Source organism: Phyllobates terribilis, unplaced genomic scaffold (assembly GCF_046119375.1).
Source record: "Phyllobates terribilis strain yellow unplaced genomic scaffold, ASM4611937v1 Scaffold_36__1_contigs__length_13169755, whole genome shotgun sequence".
Taxonomy (NCBI): Eukaryota; Metazoa; Chordata; class Amphibia; order Anura; family Dendrobatidae; genus Phyllobates; species Phyllobates terribilis.
In genome coordinates this window covers 1,836,377-1,852,616 of record NW_027362796.1, presented here as the reverse complement: position 1 = coordinate 1,852,616, position 16,240 = coordinate 1,836,377, and the positions used below count along the sequence as shown (strand labels likewise).

General features: G+C 41.4%; 1 protein-coding gene across 1 annotated transcript in view; it reads right to left on the bottom strand.

Moving 5' to 3' along the window:
• Positions 1 to 3,998: 3,998 nt before the first annotated feature.
• Positions 3,999 to 16,240, bottom strand: part of LOC141182887 (uncharacterized) — a 40,936-nt gene continuing 28,694 nt past the window's right edge. The window contains exons 8-15 of the mRNA XM_073661005.1: positions 14,782 to 14,853; positions 14,469 to 14,626; positions 13,409 to 13,558; positions 13,103 to 13,279; positions 12,897 to 13,020; positions 12,717 to 12,814; positions 12,428 to 12,518; positions 3,999 to 9,370 (exon numbers count right to left, since the gene is read on the bottom strand). Of these exons, the coding sequence (XP_073517106.1) occupies positions 7,173 to 9,370; positions 12,428 to 12,518; positions 12,717 to 12,814; positions 12,897 to 13,020; positions 13,103 to 13,279; positions 13,409 to 13,558; positions 14,469 to 14,626; positions 14,782 to 14,853 (3,068 nt within the window). The 3' untranslated portion in view covers positions 3,999 to 7,172. The remainder of the gene's footprint in view (positions 9,371 to 12,427; positions 12,519 to 12,716; positions 12,815 to 12,896; positions 13,021 to 13,102; positions 13,280 to 13,408; positions 13,559 to 14,468; positions 14,627 to 14,781; positions 14,854 to 16,240) is intronic.

Sequence of the window (16,240 nt, the reverse complement as noted above, 5' to 3'; positions counted from 1 at the left end):
AAGGATAGAATTTTAGATAACAAGAGTCCAACCCAATTTTTCGTAAGGTGCTCTTCAAGAAAGTCCAGTTCATTCTGTCAAACACTTTTTCAGCGTCCACAGAAACAAGGCACATTGGGATCCCCTGTTTTTTTTGCACGTGAAACTAACAACGTTTTATTGGTATTATCACGCACTTCTCTACCCTTAACAAAGCCAACCTGATCATTGCTAACAATTGAGGGTAGGTAGTGGGAGAGCCATGGTGCAATTATATTAGAGAATATTTTGATGTATATATTAATGAAATTGGATGAACATTAGGGCAGGCATTTAGTTCTTTTCCAGGCTTTGATACAACTGTTATGTGAGCCTCAAGTGATTGGGGGGCAAAGGGGAGTCTTCTGAGATATTATTGAACACTAATGGTAATAACAGAGGTGCAAACATGTTATAAAATCTATTATTGAATCCATCTGGCCCAGAGCTCTTCCCGATAGGGAATGATTTATTGGCCTCTCCTATCTCTTGTTCAGTGAAAGCTTTGTCTAGTACCTCCTGCTCAGGGGTCTGTAAGGAAGGAACGGCAGTGTCCTTAATATATTTGTCAATTTTTGTTTTAATACTATAAGGTGGCATGTCATGGTATTTTCCATGAATACTATGTAGTGAGCTATAACAGCAATGAAATGCTTCCGCTATGTCAGTGGGGTTATGAATTTATAGCCGGGTGCCCCTTTTGTTTTGGAAACTCGTGGATGTAACCTCCTTGTCAATGAGAGACCACATTTATCTGTGAATTCATAAGAGTACCTTCACATGCGATCTTGATATTTTGTATACGTTTGATCTAGTAAAGACCTTCGCTCCTTTCTTTTTTTCAATCAGATCATTTTTATTTAACAAAAGAAAGACCAACATTTTGTTTTTGTCATATAAACTCTGTGACAAAAAAAATAAAAATAAAGAAAAAACAGTAAAGAATACAAGAACCGGTTTACAGTGAAATAAAACCCAATATTGTTCTATAGTACAAGGTTTTGGAACAGTAATTATACATTTGTACATAAATATCTGAATACTTCCTGGCGGCTTTTTTTTCCCTATTGCGACGTCAAAAGAAAAAGAATATATCGAAGAATGGGCAATTGTGTGGACTGAGACAATTATTATTTACATATAAGGATATAAATTCCTGGTTTACAGCAGGGACATGTACAAATGGTCCAGTAGAGTATTTCTGAAGAAATACCTGGAGTATTTAACCACTGCTCCCATATGTGTATGAATTTCTTGAGAGCGTTCCTTTTTATATAAGCTCCACTTTCCAAGCGTAGAGTGTTATTTATCCTGGGTTTTAGTTCTGTTATCGTTGGGGAAGAATTGTCTATCCAATGTAGTGCCAACAAGTTTCTGGCTTGGAATAATATTCTTGAGCTAACTATTGCCATATGGGAGTCTGGGTCTACGTCCTCTCCCAGGAGTCCTAGGATACAGATTTTAGGTTCCAACTGAAGTTGTATCCCAAATACAGATAGTACAAGAGCGATCACCATGTTCCAGTAGTCGCTAATATTTACACATTCCCACATCATATGCACCAGGTGGTCGTCCTTTTGACCACATCTAGGACATGTGTCATCCGTTTGTATTTAAATTTTAAATAAAATACTTGGGGATCTATATATCCCATGAATTAGAAGAATTCGGGACAATCTTTGTGACTCCGACAATGAAAGTTTCGGTGTCAAATCCAGTATTTCCCCCAATGCTCCTCAGATAAGGGACCCACATCCTCCTCCCATTTTGTCTTAACTATCAAAGGATATTTATCCAAATGTAGGGCCAGTAACTGCCTATAAAAAAGGGATATTAGACCTTTTGTATCCATCGATGTAGTAATGGTATCTATTGGGTGATGTCAATCAGTATGGCGTTTATTCTACTATATGCAAGATGTATTTGCAGATATTGATAAAACACCCTATGTGGAAGGTTAAAATCTGACTTTATTTGTTCAAACATCTTGAATAATCCATCCCTCAAGAGTTGTGACACCAAACATATACCCCTATCCTCCCACTCGATAACATTTTTTAGTTTATGTAGCTCTGGTAAGTTATAGTTGTGCCATAAAGGGGTATAGTTTGAGTACTTTCCAATCCCCAGAAAAATTTTACCCCTATCCCACGCCTTATATATTAACTTTAGTGTACAACATTTTAAGCAATTTTCTCGAGGAGGCCCCATATCTAGTACCGAGAATGGAAGTTTCCACTTGGTTCCTTCCATAAGTAGGTGCCCTGAAATTACACAATATTTGCGAGTACCCCATCCATAAAACTACTTTAGCTCCCTTCTAGCGTTAAGCAGGTCTGCGTATACCTGGAGGGAAGCAGATCAATCTGTTCAAGCAAATGGGAGACTTTAGCTGTTCTCTCCTTTTTTTAGCCTTTATCTACAGTACAGACCAAAAGTTTGGACACACCTTCCCATTTAAAGAAATTTCTGTATTTTCATGACTATGAAAATTGTACATTCACACTGAAGGCATCAAAACTATGAATTAACACATGTGGAATTATATACTTAACAAAAAAGTGTGAAACAACTGAAAATATGTCTTATATTCCAGGTTCTTCAAAGTAGCCACCTTTTGCTTTGATGACTGCTTTGCACACTCTTGGCATTCTCTTGATGAGCTTCAAGAGGTACTCACTGGAAACGGTCTTCCGACAATCTTGAAGGAGTTCCCAGAGATGCTTAGCACTTGTTGGCCCTTTTGCCTTCACTCTGCGGTCCAGCTCACCCCAAACCATCTCGATTGGGTTCAGGTCTGGTGACTGTGGAGGCCAGGTCATCTGGCGTAGCACCCCATCACTCTCCTTCTTGGTCAAATTGCCCTTATACAGCCTGGAGGTGTGTTTGGGGTCATTGTCTTGTTGAAAAATAAATGATGGTCCAACTAAACGCAAACCGGATGGAACAGCATGCTGCTGCAAGATGCTGTGGTAGCCATGCTGGTTCAGTATGCCTTCAATTTTGAATAAATCCCCAACAGTGTCACCAGCAAAGCACCCCCACACCATCACACCTCCTCCTCCATGCTTCACGGAGGAAACCAGGCATGTAGAGTCCATCCGTTCACCTTTTCTGCGTCGTACAAAGACACGGTGGTTGGAACCAAAGATCTTACATTTGGACTCATCAGACCAAAGCACAGATTTCCACCGGTCTAATGTCCATTCCTTGTGTTCTTTAGCCCTAACAAGTCTCTTCTGCTTGTTGCCTGTCCTTAGCAGTGGTTTCCTAACAGCTATTTTACCATGAAGGCCTGCTGCACAAAGTCTCCTCTTAACAGTTGCTAAAGAGATGTGTTTGCTGCTAGAACTCTGTGTGGCATTGACCTGGTCTCCAATCTGAGCTGCTGTTAACCTGAGATTTCTGAGGCTGGTGACTTGGATAAACTTATCCTCAGAAGCAGAGGTGACTCTTGGTCTTCCTTTCCTGGGGCGGTCCTCATGTGAGCCAGTTTCTTTGTAGCGCTTGATGGTTTTTGCAACTGCACTTGGGGACACTTGCAAAGTTTGCCCAATTTTTCGGACTGACTGACCTTCATTTCTTTAAGTAATGATGGCCACTCGTTTTTCTTTACTTAGCTGCTTTTTTCTTGCCATAATACAAATTCTAACAGTCTATTCAGTAGGACTATCAGCTGTGTATCCACCAGACTTCTGCACAACACAACTGATGGTCCCAACCCCAAGAAATCCCACTTATTAAACCTGACAGGGCACACATGTGAAGTGAAAACCATTTCCGGTGACTACCTCTTGAAGCTCATCAAGAGAATGCCAAGAGTGTGCAAAGCAGTCATTAAAGCAAAAGGTGGCTACTTTGAAGATCCTAGAATATAAGAGATATTTTCAGTTGTTTCACACTTTTTTGTTAAGTATATAATTCCACATGTGTTAATTCATAGTTTTGATGCCTTCATTGTGAATGTACAATTTTCATAGTCATGAAAATACAGGAAAACCTTTAAATGAGAAGGTGTGTCCAAACTTTTGGTCTGTACTGTATTTTTTATTATTATCCCTCTGAGGACGCATGTGAGTGCTTCCCATTTAAATGGTAAGGCATTTCATCATGCTCATATATTTGAAGCAGTCTATAGTCTCAAGAAGGTCTGGGACACAGAGTGAGTCTTTCAGCAGATTATCATTTAAGTTCCAACATCTGAAGCCTTGGTGGAGTCACGTATAGTCAGATTACAATATACAGGAGCATGATCTCACCATACAGCAGTTCCTACCTGAGATGTAGGTTGCCATGTAGGCAAGTGACGGCTAATTAAGAAAAGGACTATACTGCTATGCATATTGTGTAAAGGAGAATAATAGGTATAATTCTTTACGTCTGGATGTAGTATCCTACATACATCGCCCGGTTGAGACCAAAGCACAATTAGCAAAGCTTTTGTTTGTGTTTTAGATTGGTGGCTCCAGCCCAGGGACGCATCTAAAGAAGGATCCAAGACAAAATTAAAGTCACCTCCAATGATGATAAGGTCCTCCGCAAAATATTTTAGTTTGTTTAAGTTATGACGGTATGTCTTAATTTGGTCACAATTAGGGAGATAGAACTTTTCCAAAGTCAAAATTTTGGAGTAGATGGAGATCTTAACAAACGCATACCTCCTCTCCGTGTCAGACAGTGTTTCTACAATAGTATGCATCAGTGATCTGTGGCGGCCTATACTCAGCACCTTAGACTTCAAAACTGCATTTTTCTGGGACGCCAAGATGAATAATATCTATTAGTAATCTGAGGTATAGTATATGATCGCCTCTAAAGTGTGACTCCTGAAGAAAGAGAAAATGTACGTGCTGTTTATGGCTACGATAAAACACTTGAGCTCCTTTCTCTGGAACATTAAGTCCTCTGACATTCAATGAACAAGTTTTGAGTTGTGCCATATTATATGAAAAAAAGGAGGAGGGGGAAGAGAGAAAGATTAAAAGAAAAGATGACGTATAGACGGTAGATAGTAACATCTACCTCTCAGTGTCTAAGAAGTATAGATTATGAATATATCAAAACAGTAGGAAATTGCGAAACAAGCAGATCCCAATGCAAGTCCCTAACTGGGGGTTGTCTTTACAGGCGTAAGTCAAACTTTCAGTTCTAGGATTCCTATTAGGTGGAACCATGGAATATAAAGCAAGTAAAGTAATACAGCCTGATATTACAGTAGTATCATGTGAACTCAACTTATATGCCGGTCTAAGATCTTATATGAACTTAGACATTCTATATAGTGGAAGAGTGGCACCTAATGCTCTATTTAGATATATCTAATTATATGCTTAAAGAAATAAGTAAGCATCTGCAAACTGTCTCTCATCAGGGAAGGCAAGATTCATTTCAGGAGCTCATATGATTGGCAGGTTCCTTTCCCATCTGGCTGCATTACCATCAAGTTCCTGATCCACTTAACACCTTCTGCGACGTGCTGGAACTCTCTGTGGCAATGGTGGAGCAGGTGGCCAGTCAGATATAGGGAATGTCCAGGGCATCACAGAAAGGTCTCATGTTGATTGGATCTTTGAAAATATACAGCTGGAATGGGTACCCCCAGGAGTACATCAGGCCATTTTCCCAGATGGCATCAAGTAGTGGTTTCAATACCCTTCTTTTAGCAAGTGTCATTCAGGATAGATATGTGAGCAATTATATGCGTTTTCCATTGAAATCACCAGGATCCAACTCCTCTGCTTTCCTCACAATGGCCTCTTTTACATTGAAAATATGTATGCGACACATAATGTCCCTTGAACGCTCAGGATCTGGGCATGATTGCCTATTGTACGGTGCGCCTTTAAAATCTCCACCTCCTTATCAATAGGATCACCAAGGATATTATTGAATAATGATCGCAGTGTTGGCATAATCACTTGTGCAATGATGCTTTCAGGTATACCCCTTATCCAGATATTATTGTGATTTTCTTGATCATCAACCATATTAAACAGATGGTTTATTTACTGGCTGTGAAGATCCAGTGTTAGTTTCTGAGCATTATGATGGCCTCTAACTTGGACGACATTATCCTCTAATCTCTGTAACTTGTCAGTAAGCTGTGACAGGATAGAAGTGAGGGGACGTATTTCAGTATTGTATGTGGTCTCCAGCCTCTGAATATATTGCTCCATGTCTTCTTTAGTCGGGATAGACGTAATCTGATATACAAATAAGTTATGTTGTTCTCCATATCAGAATTCCCTGTGTCTGGGGGGTAAATGTCCCTGTGAAGCATGCGCTGCTCAGTATGTGGGCTTTGGTGAGAGTACAAGGAGATTTGTGGAGCTGTTTTCTTGTGAGGCCTACATTAAGAGAGAAGTTGGTGCAGGACTTACAGCCTGGAGCTGTCTGGCATCATGAGGGTTAAGGCTGCTTCTTTTTCCATGCTGAGGTGAGGCAGTAATGGCTCCGGAGCAGGAAGATAAGACCTTCCATAAGAAACGCTGCATACCAGACATGCTGACAGAGGTGGAGGACCTCAGATTAACCTCCGATCTCTTCTTTCTTTCCCATATCGAACGTCATGTTTGAGGCTGTAAATTGCTTATAATTCCCCCAGGAACACGGTCTGAAGAGAGTGCTCTCAGTGTGTGCGTTCCCTTGATGCTGTGTCCAGGCCATGTCCTTCCTGTTGATGTACAATACGTCTAAAGGTGGCGTTGATTGGGAGCAGGATTGTGTGATGTAACAATCTTGTGTGATGTAACATCCTTAAGGAAACGCGAGTTGTGACACCAATGGAACGGCGCCAGAACAGGAAGTGCGTATGAGTGTTTTTATTTTAAAAAGGCCAAACATGAGGAATGAGAAGGAGTTGGTCTAGTAGTGGACAACCCCTTTATGAAGATATAATTTTCAGTTAAAAATGAAAAAGGCTTCTCCCCTGTGTGACGTCTCTGAAGTTTGTTAAGAGTTGATCTCCGTGTAAAACATTTCCCGCATTAAGAACATGAAAATGGCTTCTCGTCTGTGTGAGTTCTCTGGTGACTAAGAAGTGATGATTTCTTCACAAAACATTTCCCACATTCTGAACAGGAAAAAGGTTTCTCCCCTGTGTGAGTTCTCTGGTGCTTAACCAAATCTGATTTATCTTTAAAACATTTCCCACATTATGAACAGGAAAAAGGCTTCTCCCCTGTGTGAGTTCTCTGGTGCTTAACCAAAACTGATTTCCAGCTAAAACATTTCCCACATTCTGAACAGGAAAAAGGCTTCTCCCGTGTGTGATTTTTCTTGTGCGTAACCAAAACTGATTTCCAGCTAAAACATTTCCCACATTCTGAACAGGAAAAAGGCTTCTCCCCTGTGTGCTTTCTCTTGTGCGTAACCAAAACTGATTTCCAGCTAAAACATTTCCCACATTCTGAACAGGAAAAAGGCTTCTCCCCTGTGTGAATTCTCTGGTGCTTAACCAAAACTGATTTCTGGATAAAACATTTCCCACATTCTGAACAGGAAAAAGGCTTCTCCCGTGTGTGATTTCTCTTGTGCGTAACCAAAACTGATTTCCAGCTAAAACATTTCCCACATTCTGAACAGGAAAAAGGCTTCTCCCCTGTGTGAGTTCTCTGGTGCTCAACCAAATCTGATTTCCGGATAAAACATTTTCCACATTCTGAACAGGAAAAAGGCTTCTCCCCTGTGTGAATTCTCTGATGGCTGATAAAACTTGATTTCACTGTAAAACATTTCCCACATTCTGAACATGAAAAAGGCTTCTCCCCTGTGTGAGTTCTCTGATGTCTGATAAAACTTGATTTCAATCTAAAACATTTCCCACATTCTGAACATGAAAAAGGCTTCTCCCCTGTGTGAGTTCTCTTATGCTCAACCAAATCTGATTTCCGGCTAAAACATTTTCCACAATCTGAACAGGAAAAAGGCTTCTCCCCTGTGTGAGTTCTCTTATGCTCAACCAAATCTGATTTCCGGCTAAAACATTTTCCACATTCTGAACAGGAAAAAGGCTTCTCCCCTGTGTGAATTCTCTGATGGCTGATAAAACTTGATTTCAATCTAAAACATTTTCCACATTCTGAACAGGAAAAAGGCTTCTCCCCTGTGTGAATTCTCTGATGGCTGATAAAACTTGATTTCAATCTAAAACATTTTCCACATTCTGAACAGGAAAAAGGCTTCTCCCCTGTGTGAGTTCTCTGATGTCTGCTAAAACTTGATTTCAATCTAAAACATTTTCCACATTCTGAACAGGAAAAAGGCTTCTCCCCTGTGTGAATTCTCTGATGGCTGATAAAACTTGATTTCAATCTAAAACATTTTCCACATATGGAACATGAAAAAGGCTTCTCCCCTGTGTGAGTTCTCTGATGTCTGATAAAACTTGATTTCAATCCAAAACATTTTCCACATTCTGAACAGGAAAAAGGATTCTCCCCTGTGTGAGTTCTCTTATGCTCAACCAAATCTGATTTCCGGCTAAAACATTTTCCACATTCTGAACAGGAAAAAGGCTTCTCCCCTGTGTGAGTTCTCTTATGCTCAACCAAATCTGATTTCCGGCTAAAACATTTCCCACATTCTGAACATGAAAAAGGCTTCTCCCCTGTGTGAGTTCTCTGATGTCTGATAAAACTTGATTTCAATCTAAAACATTTTCCACATTCTGAACAGGAAAAAGGCTTCTCCCCTGTGTGAGTTCTCTTATGCTCAACCAAATCTGATTTCCGGCTAAAACATTTTCCACATTCTGAACAGGAAAAAGGCTTCTCCCCTGTGTGAGTTCTCTTATGCTCAACCAAATCTGATTTCCGGCTAAAACACTTCCCACATTCTGAACATGAATAAGGCTTCTCCCCTGTGTGAGTTCTCTGATATTTGATTAAACCTGATTTCTCTGTAAAACATTTTCCACTTTCTGAAAAAGAAAATGGCTTCTCCTCTATGTGACTTCTCTGGTGATTAACAAGATCTGATTTCTGGTTAAAAAATTTCCCACACTTGAAACAAAAAAATCTATTCTCCGCTGTGTGAATGCTTTGATGTTTAAGCAAAGACTTTTCGAGGGAAAAACTATTACCATATTCTGAACATGAAAATGGCTTCTTTGCTTTCGGTGCAATTTGTTTTTTAATGCTTATTTTGTGACTTTGATTTTCCTTAGTAGTCTGTAATGAATCAGAAGACAGGACCTGTTTCAAATGATCAGATGACAGATCTTTGCTGTGAAGGGATGATGGTATATCTGGAGTAATGGCATTCATTTCAATTGTATCTTGTGTGATCTCAAGATCATCTGATTTAAAAATTGAAGATGTCAGCTGTCCCTCTGATCTCCTGGTACAGTCATCTGCCGAGAATAAAACCAATTATTATTTATGAATAACATATCCTTAAAATTTATACTGTTGAACATTTCTACTTAAACTCTCTGTAAAAATGAACTTTGTGTAAAAGTATCATTATTTAGCAAGAAAACATCACAGAAAAAAATCAGCCTTACCAACACCAAATCAGATAACAAATGCATTAGCATTTTAGTGTTGGTTGGGTGTACTGGGGTGTCTGTCCATGTGGGGTGCACTGATATAGTGCTGGGCAACCTTCCTGATGTAATAGTATGGGCATCATTAGGCTAAGCCAGACACTGTGCATCAAACCTACCTGTGTGACTGGCGTCCTATGCAAGCTTCCTCTGTGTGCATCTTTAATACTAGGCAACCACACCCTCCATGAATTGGTATGATTGTGAGTGGTTGCTTCATCAGTATTTTGCACCTGTGCTGCCCCCACCATTATCATGGGGGTCTGCGGCATCCTGCTAGTGCATTTCTTATATGATTTGGTGTTAGTAAGGCTGTATCTTTTTCTGTGATTTTTTTTTAATTGTGCCCTATGTTATCCGTCATTATTCACCAAGACAATAACAGTTCACAGTCTAATAGAAAACCTCATAGGATGAACCAGTGGATCGTAGTGTCCAACTGTTTGTTAATTCTGCCTCCCAAATATGGAATAAAAAGCAGCCAAACAATGTTATGTAGGTGAAATAATACCAATAAAAAGTTCTACTCATCTCACAAAAAACAAGTCCCCACTCAGGTCCATCATCTGTCAATGGAAAAACAGAGGTTTCCACATTATTAGTGGCTCAAAGGCTTTTGAAAAGCAACATGGCTTCCATAAACCAATCCAGCAATATCCACTCTCCCAAAGTCAGATCTCCCCCTCACTTCTGAGCCTTGCAGTGCGCCCAAACCACATTTAGCATCCATGTATTTGGCATTACTATAGTGAGAAGAACCCACTTAATTGATGGTGTGTGTCTCCTGGAGCACAATCTGGGCACTATGTGTTGGGTAATGAAATTATATATTTGTAATTTTCACTCACCATCATCCACTGCGTGCTAATTTCCGGAAAGTGCCTGTGGAGTCAAAATAGTCACTACTCCTATACATTAATTCACTGAGAGTTATAATTTCCAAAATGGAGTCACTTTATGGGGATTTCTACTGCTCTTGTTTTCTGTTATTATGTCATATTAGGGCTTCTGTAAATGGTGTGTCCCATCTCCTCTGGGATCTGCTCCTGTAATGTCTGCTTCTGTCACCAGGCGCCGCCTTATTCATCCTGCAGGCGGCGCTGGTGATGGAGGAGACGTCAGAACCTGAAGCTCTCAGCGGCGCAGGCTCTGTCCAGCCACTAAGATTAGGGTTGCTGGGACCAGTAGTACCATCCAGTCTGGCAGTATGGGGGTGTGTGCTGTCCAGCTGGAGTAATCTGCTCCCTGCTTCAGCCATTTGGAAAGCACCACACCCTACTAAAGCTGGAAGCATATTGCCGGAAGCTGCCAGATACAGCCTTGTTCTCCTCTGGTTCAGTCCTCTGTGCTCAGGTCCCGACTTGTGTATTTGTTTCTGTTGTGACCTCGGCCCGTTTACTGACTACTTTTGTGTGGTTTCGTATTTTCTCTGACCTCCATGTTCTGACCCGGCTATCTGACTATTCTTCTTGCCATCTCACACCACAGAACATTACGTAACACTGTGGCCCAAGCTTAGGGGGTCTCTGTCTAAGTCCAAATCCACGTAGAGGGGTTAAAGGATGTTGAGGAAGGCAAAGCCTGGGATCTGGAAAATGGAGTAGATAACGCCAAGCCTGTTTGTGGTAGCCATCTTTTGAGCTGCCAAGTGACCATGAACAGTGTCCCCAATACATTGTGTCTGCAAACTATCCCAGCAAGATCTGCATTCAAATAGCTAAATGTCGCTCCTTCCCTTCTTAACCTGCCATGTGCCCAGACAGTAGTGTACAACCGTATATAGGGGATTGTCAGATTCAAGAGAAGATGGAATATTATTTGTAAGGTCCATTTGTTTCCTTTTATCCTTTGTGAAGAATTCCAAAGTTATCACCATATAAAGTGACACATGTCAGATTTGAAAAATGGGCCCTGATAGGAACACAAAACTGGCTGCAGGAAGAGGTTAAATCAGAGTATTTTGGGCACTAACTACTATAGTCAAAACTGTGAGTATAGACAATAACTCATCTACTGAAATGACCAAACTCAACAGTCTCAATCAGTAAGTAATGAGTAACTAGTGGTGAAACCTCTCTGCGGTAATTGGAGTATGGGGCTCGGTGGCTCTTGGGAATCTAAACTATCATAAGGGACAATATTTTCTGTCAGATGAGTTTCAAGAAGAAATATCAGACATTCAAAGAGAACTTTTTATAATACTACAGAGCTGAGACGTCTTAAATTTAGCTTAGAGATATATCATGGCGCAGGTGTAATGTTTTTTTTTTAGTTTATCACAATCTGGTTTGAAGTTAGTCGGTTTTAAAAGAAACTGAAAAGTCAGGATAAAGGGAAACTCTGCTGTTATTGTACAGAAATTCACAATTGGCCCTCACTACACATTTAATGTTGTAGATCATAAAAGTGAAGTTTGGCCAGAAAGACTGGACCTGGTCTTGTAGGGACCATATCAGCACATTCAGCAGCACAGAAGGGAGAGAAGGTAGATTCATCCAATAAGATATCAGGGATCTAGGAAGCCAACAGCATCATTACCCTCCACTTTCCCTTACAGGCCTATCATAATATTTTTCTTCAAGTGATTTTCTGGCTTTGCAGTTTACAGATCTGGGCAGGTAACGGTCAGAGTCTCCTAATCCCAGGGAGTAGGTGGATCCTCCAGGTTGTAAGTTCTATGGAAAAGGGTTTCAATGCCCAAAATCATTTGAACAGTTTTGGGTGGAAGAGAATGCTGTGGTCTAGAGGAAAAATGGTGATCACACAATTGTAATACGGCCGGACTACACCACCGATAAAGCAGCCACAGCCGGTGACTGAGAAGAATCTGTGACTTCTCTGCATTTAGTGGTTACTACTCACCTGGGTAGTCATATGTAGGAATCTCCTCTTTACACCGCTCATCACCCCTCACATATGTCTCTGTAGTATTAATATGGGGCAGATCTTCACCCTGAAACAAATATTGTAAAAGTCACAGACAGATGGAGAAGTCCCATCTATGATCGGCTCTAATCCTGCCATCTCCACCATTCTCTTTACACAAGTATAAACCATATAATACTGGTGGATAAAACAAGACTGAACACAAGACCTTCACAGCCGTCTACACATCATAGGGGAGATCTCATGACACCTTCTCTCCATCTACCTGATGATCCTGAGGAACATTGGGATCTTCTTGTTTACAGTCCTGAGGAAGAAGAGGACGGGGACATCTCTCTGGTGTTCTCCTCTTACTGGATAGATCTGGAGGAAACACATACAGGACTGAATTCATTCTTTACATACAGATAATTATAGGCAGTGTGTGTTTAGTCCTGTCTATTACCTGGTGATGTGAGGGGCTGGGGAACCTCCATCATGACGTCCTTGTACAGATCTTTGTGTCCTTCTAAATACTCCCACTCCTCCATGGAGAAATAGACAGTGACATCCTGACATCTTATAGGAACCTGACACATACAATGATACAGTCATCCCCCGATCCTTTCATAGCGTTACTGTATAATGTCCCAGCATTCCCAGCAGTGTCACCTCTCCAGTCAGCAGCTCAATCATTTTGTAGGTGAGTTCTAGGATCTTCTGGTCATTGATGTCCTCATGTATGAAGGGGTGAGATGGATGCCCTGTGATTGGGCTCAGGGGTCTTTCCCATCCCTCAGACACAGGGTCCTCACAGCGCTCACTAGAGGTCTTCACTAATATGTAATCCTGGTTATGGAAAGACATATAAATCAATCTCACTCCAGACATTTCCAGAGTCCTCACCTCTCCAGTTCTGTCCATCTGTTATTCCCATAGATAAGAATGATGCAATGTGACGTCATTGGAATCTCTCACCTCTCCAGTAAGCCGGAAGAGGATCTCTAGGGAGAGGTGGAATATCCTCTCCGCCATCTTGTCTCTGTCCATATCCATCTTTGATGGGTCCATAAGGAAAATTCTCTTAAATAGAAGATCTTCACTGAGAGGATCCGATATTGTAGAGACCTGAATGAGAAGAAGATGAGTCGATGTAACATCATAAAAATCCTGCGTCATAATACAATTACTGGAGATAATAAGGGAAACATATGAGGAGATTTATTATTTTACAGTATTTAGTTTTCTTCTTTACATCTACTAATAAAACCTATATATTTTAGGCCACAGACAACAAGCAGTTTCTTCCTTGGAGTCTGTAGCTGAATACGTTTCTCAAAGACTCATCTTCCATAAAGCTAATTCTCGTCTCATTTACTGACACTGCAATCGGCATTAGCAATACTGCAGGAGATATTCATTACATGTGACATGAGAAATAACTACTTCATGATGAGGACGACATCTTCATCTTCTACTACAGCTCCAGAAACATATTTAGCCAGATTTCTTCACTGATTACATCTCCACCGGCCGTCTATATGAATGTTTCCCATCTTCCCCGGACTGTAATCTTCCATCACGTTAGGTCTCATGTCTGAACAGAAAAAAGGCTTCTCCACTGTGTGAGTTCAGGTTTGGTTAAGCACCAGAGATTTCCGGCTAAAACATTTCCCACATTCTGAACAGGAAAAAGGCTTCTCCCCTGTGTGAGTTCTCTGATATTTGATTAAACTTGATTTCTCTGTAAAACATTTTCCACTTTCTGAACAGGAAAATGGCTTCTCCTCTGTGTGACTTCTCTGGTGATTAACAAAATTTGATTTCTGGTTAAAAAAAATTCCCACACTTGAAACAAAAAAATCTATTCTCTGCTGTGTGAATGCTTTGATGTTTAAGAAAAGACTTTGAGGGAAAAACTATTTCCATATTCTGAACATGAAAATGATTTCTTTGCTTTAGGAGCAATTCGTTTTTTAATGCCTATTTTGTGACTTTGATTTTCCTTAGTAGTCGATAATGAATCAGAAGACAGGACCTGTTTCAAATGATCAGATGACAGATCTTTGCTGTGAAGGGATGATGGTATATCTGGAGTAATGACATTCACTTCAATTGTGTCCTGTGGGATCTCAAGATCATCTGATTTAAAAATTGAAGATGTCAGCTGTCCCTCTGATCTCCTGGTACAGTCATCTGCCAAGAAGAAAACCAATTATTATTTATGAATAACATATCCTTAAAATTTATATTGTTGAATATTTCTACTTAAACTCTCCGTAAAAATGTACTTTACGTAATAGTATCATTATCTACCAAGAAAACATCACAGAAAAAGAGTAGTTACTTACCGGTAACGAAATTTCTCGGAACCCATGACGGCACCACGGAGAGAGGGGATCCGCCCTTCAAGGACAGGAAACCTGCAGATAAAAAGGGAGGCACCTCTCTCCCGCATCAGTTGGTTTACAGAGCACCGCCAGGTTAGTAACACCAAATATGGCATTTTTATTATATATACTATATATGTATATATATTTTTTTTTTTCAGACACACCCTGTGACTAAACAACAGGTAGTAACGATTGTGCACACCCATGTGTAAGAAAAAAGGGGAGGGAATGTACGGGTGCCGTCATGGGTTCCGAGAAATTTCGTTACCGGTAAGTAACTACTCTTTCTCTTTCCCCATGACGGCACCACGGAGAGATTGCAGAGCAGTGAAGATTAGGGAGGGACCACCGCTTCCAGAACCCTTCTGCCAAAGGTAAGATCTGAAGACGATGTTAGATCCAGCCGGTAGTGTTTAAAGAACGTGGAGGGAGAAGACCAGGTCGCCGCTCTACATATCTGTTCGATTGAAGCTCTGGCCTTCTCCGCCCAGGAGGCTGCCACTGCCCTTGTCGAGTGCGCCCTTAAGCCCACCGGCGCTGTTTCCCCGCTTGAGGAATAAGCCAGGGAAATGGCTTCCCTTATCCACCTTGCCAGGGTTCCTTTGGAAGCTTTCTGTCCCTTCCGAGATCCCTGGAAGCACACAAAAAGAGCCCTGTCCTTCCTACACTCCCGTGTGGCCTCTAAATATTGCATAATGCACCTCCTGACGTCCAAGGTGTGAAGGGCCTCTTCCCCCTTGTTTTTTGGGGCTGCGCAGAAGGAAGGGAGGGTAACCTCCTGTGATCTGTGAAAAAGGGATCCCACCTTAGGAAGGTACGCAGGGTCGGTCCTAAGCGTCACTCTGTCGTCTAGTATTTGTGTAAAAGGGGGTCCTGCGGATAGTGCTTGGATATCACTAATGCGGCGAGCCGAGGTGAGGGCTACCAGAAGGGACGTCTTAAGGGACAAGATTTTAAGGGACGCTTCCCCTAGAGGTTCAAAGGGGCCTCTGGTCAGGGCTGAAAGAACAAGATTTAAATCCCACGGAGGAGCCTTCCGGGAGGGGATGGGCCTGGATCTATGAGATGCTCTGATGAACCTGGAGACCCATCTATCCCTTGCCAGGTTGCAGTTATACAGGGCTCCCAGAGCTGCCACCTGAACCTTCAGCGTGCTCGTGGCCAACCCCAGTTCCAACCCCTTCTGAAGGAACTCCAGGATGGTAACCACGGGGGCCTCCCCTACTATATCCGTACCTGCAAAGGAAAGGAATTTCTTCCAAGTTTTCCCGTAGAGCCTAGTAGTTACAGGTTTCCTACTCTGCAGCAAGGTAGAGATTAGATTGGGGGAAAACCCTTTATCCCTCAAGAGTGACCTCTCAAATTCCAAGCTGTCAAGTGCAGGTTTGTTACCTGCGGGTGTAGTACTGGACCCTGA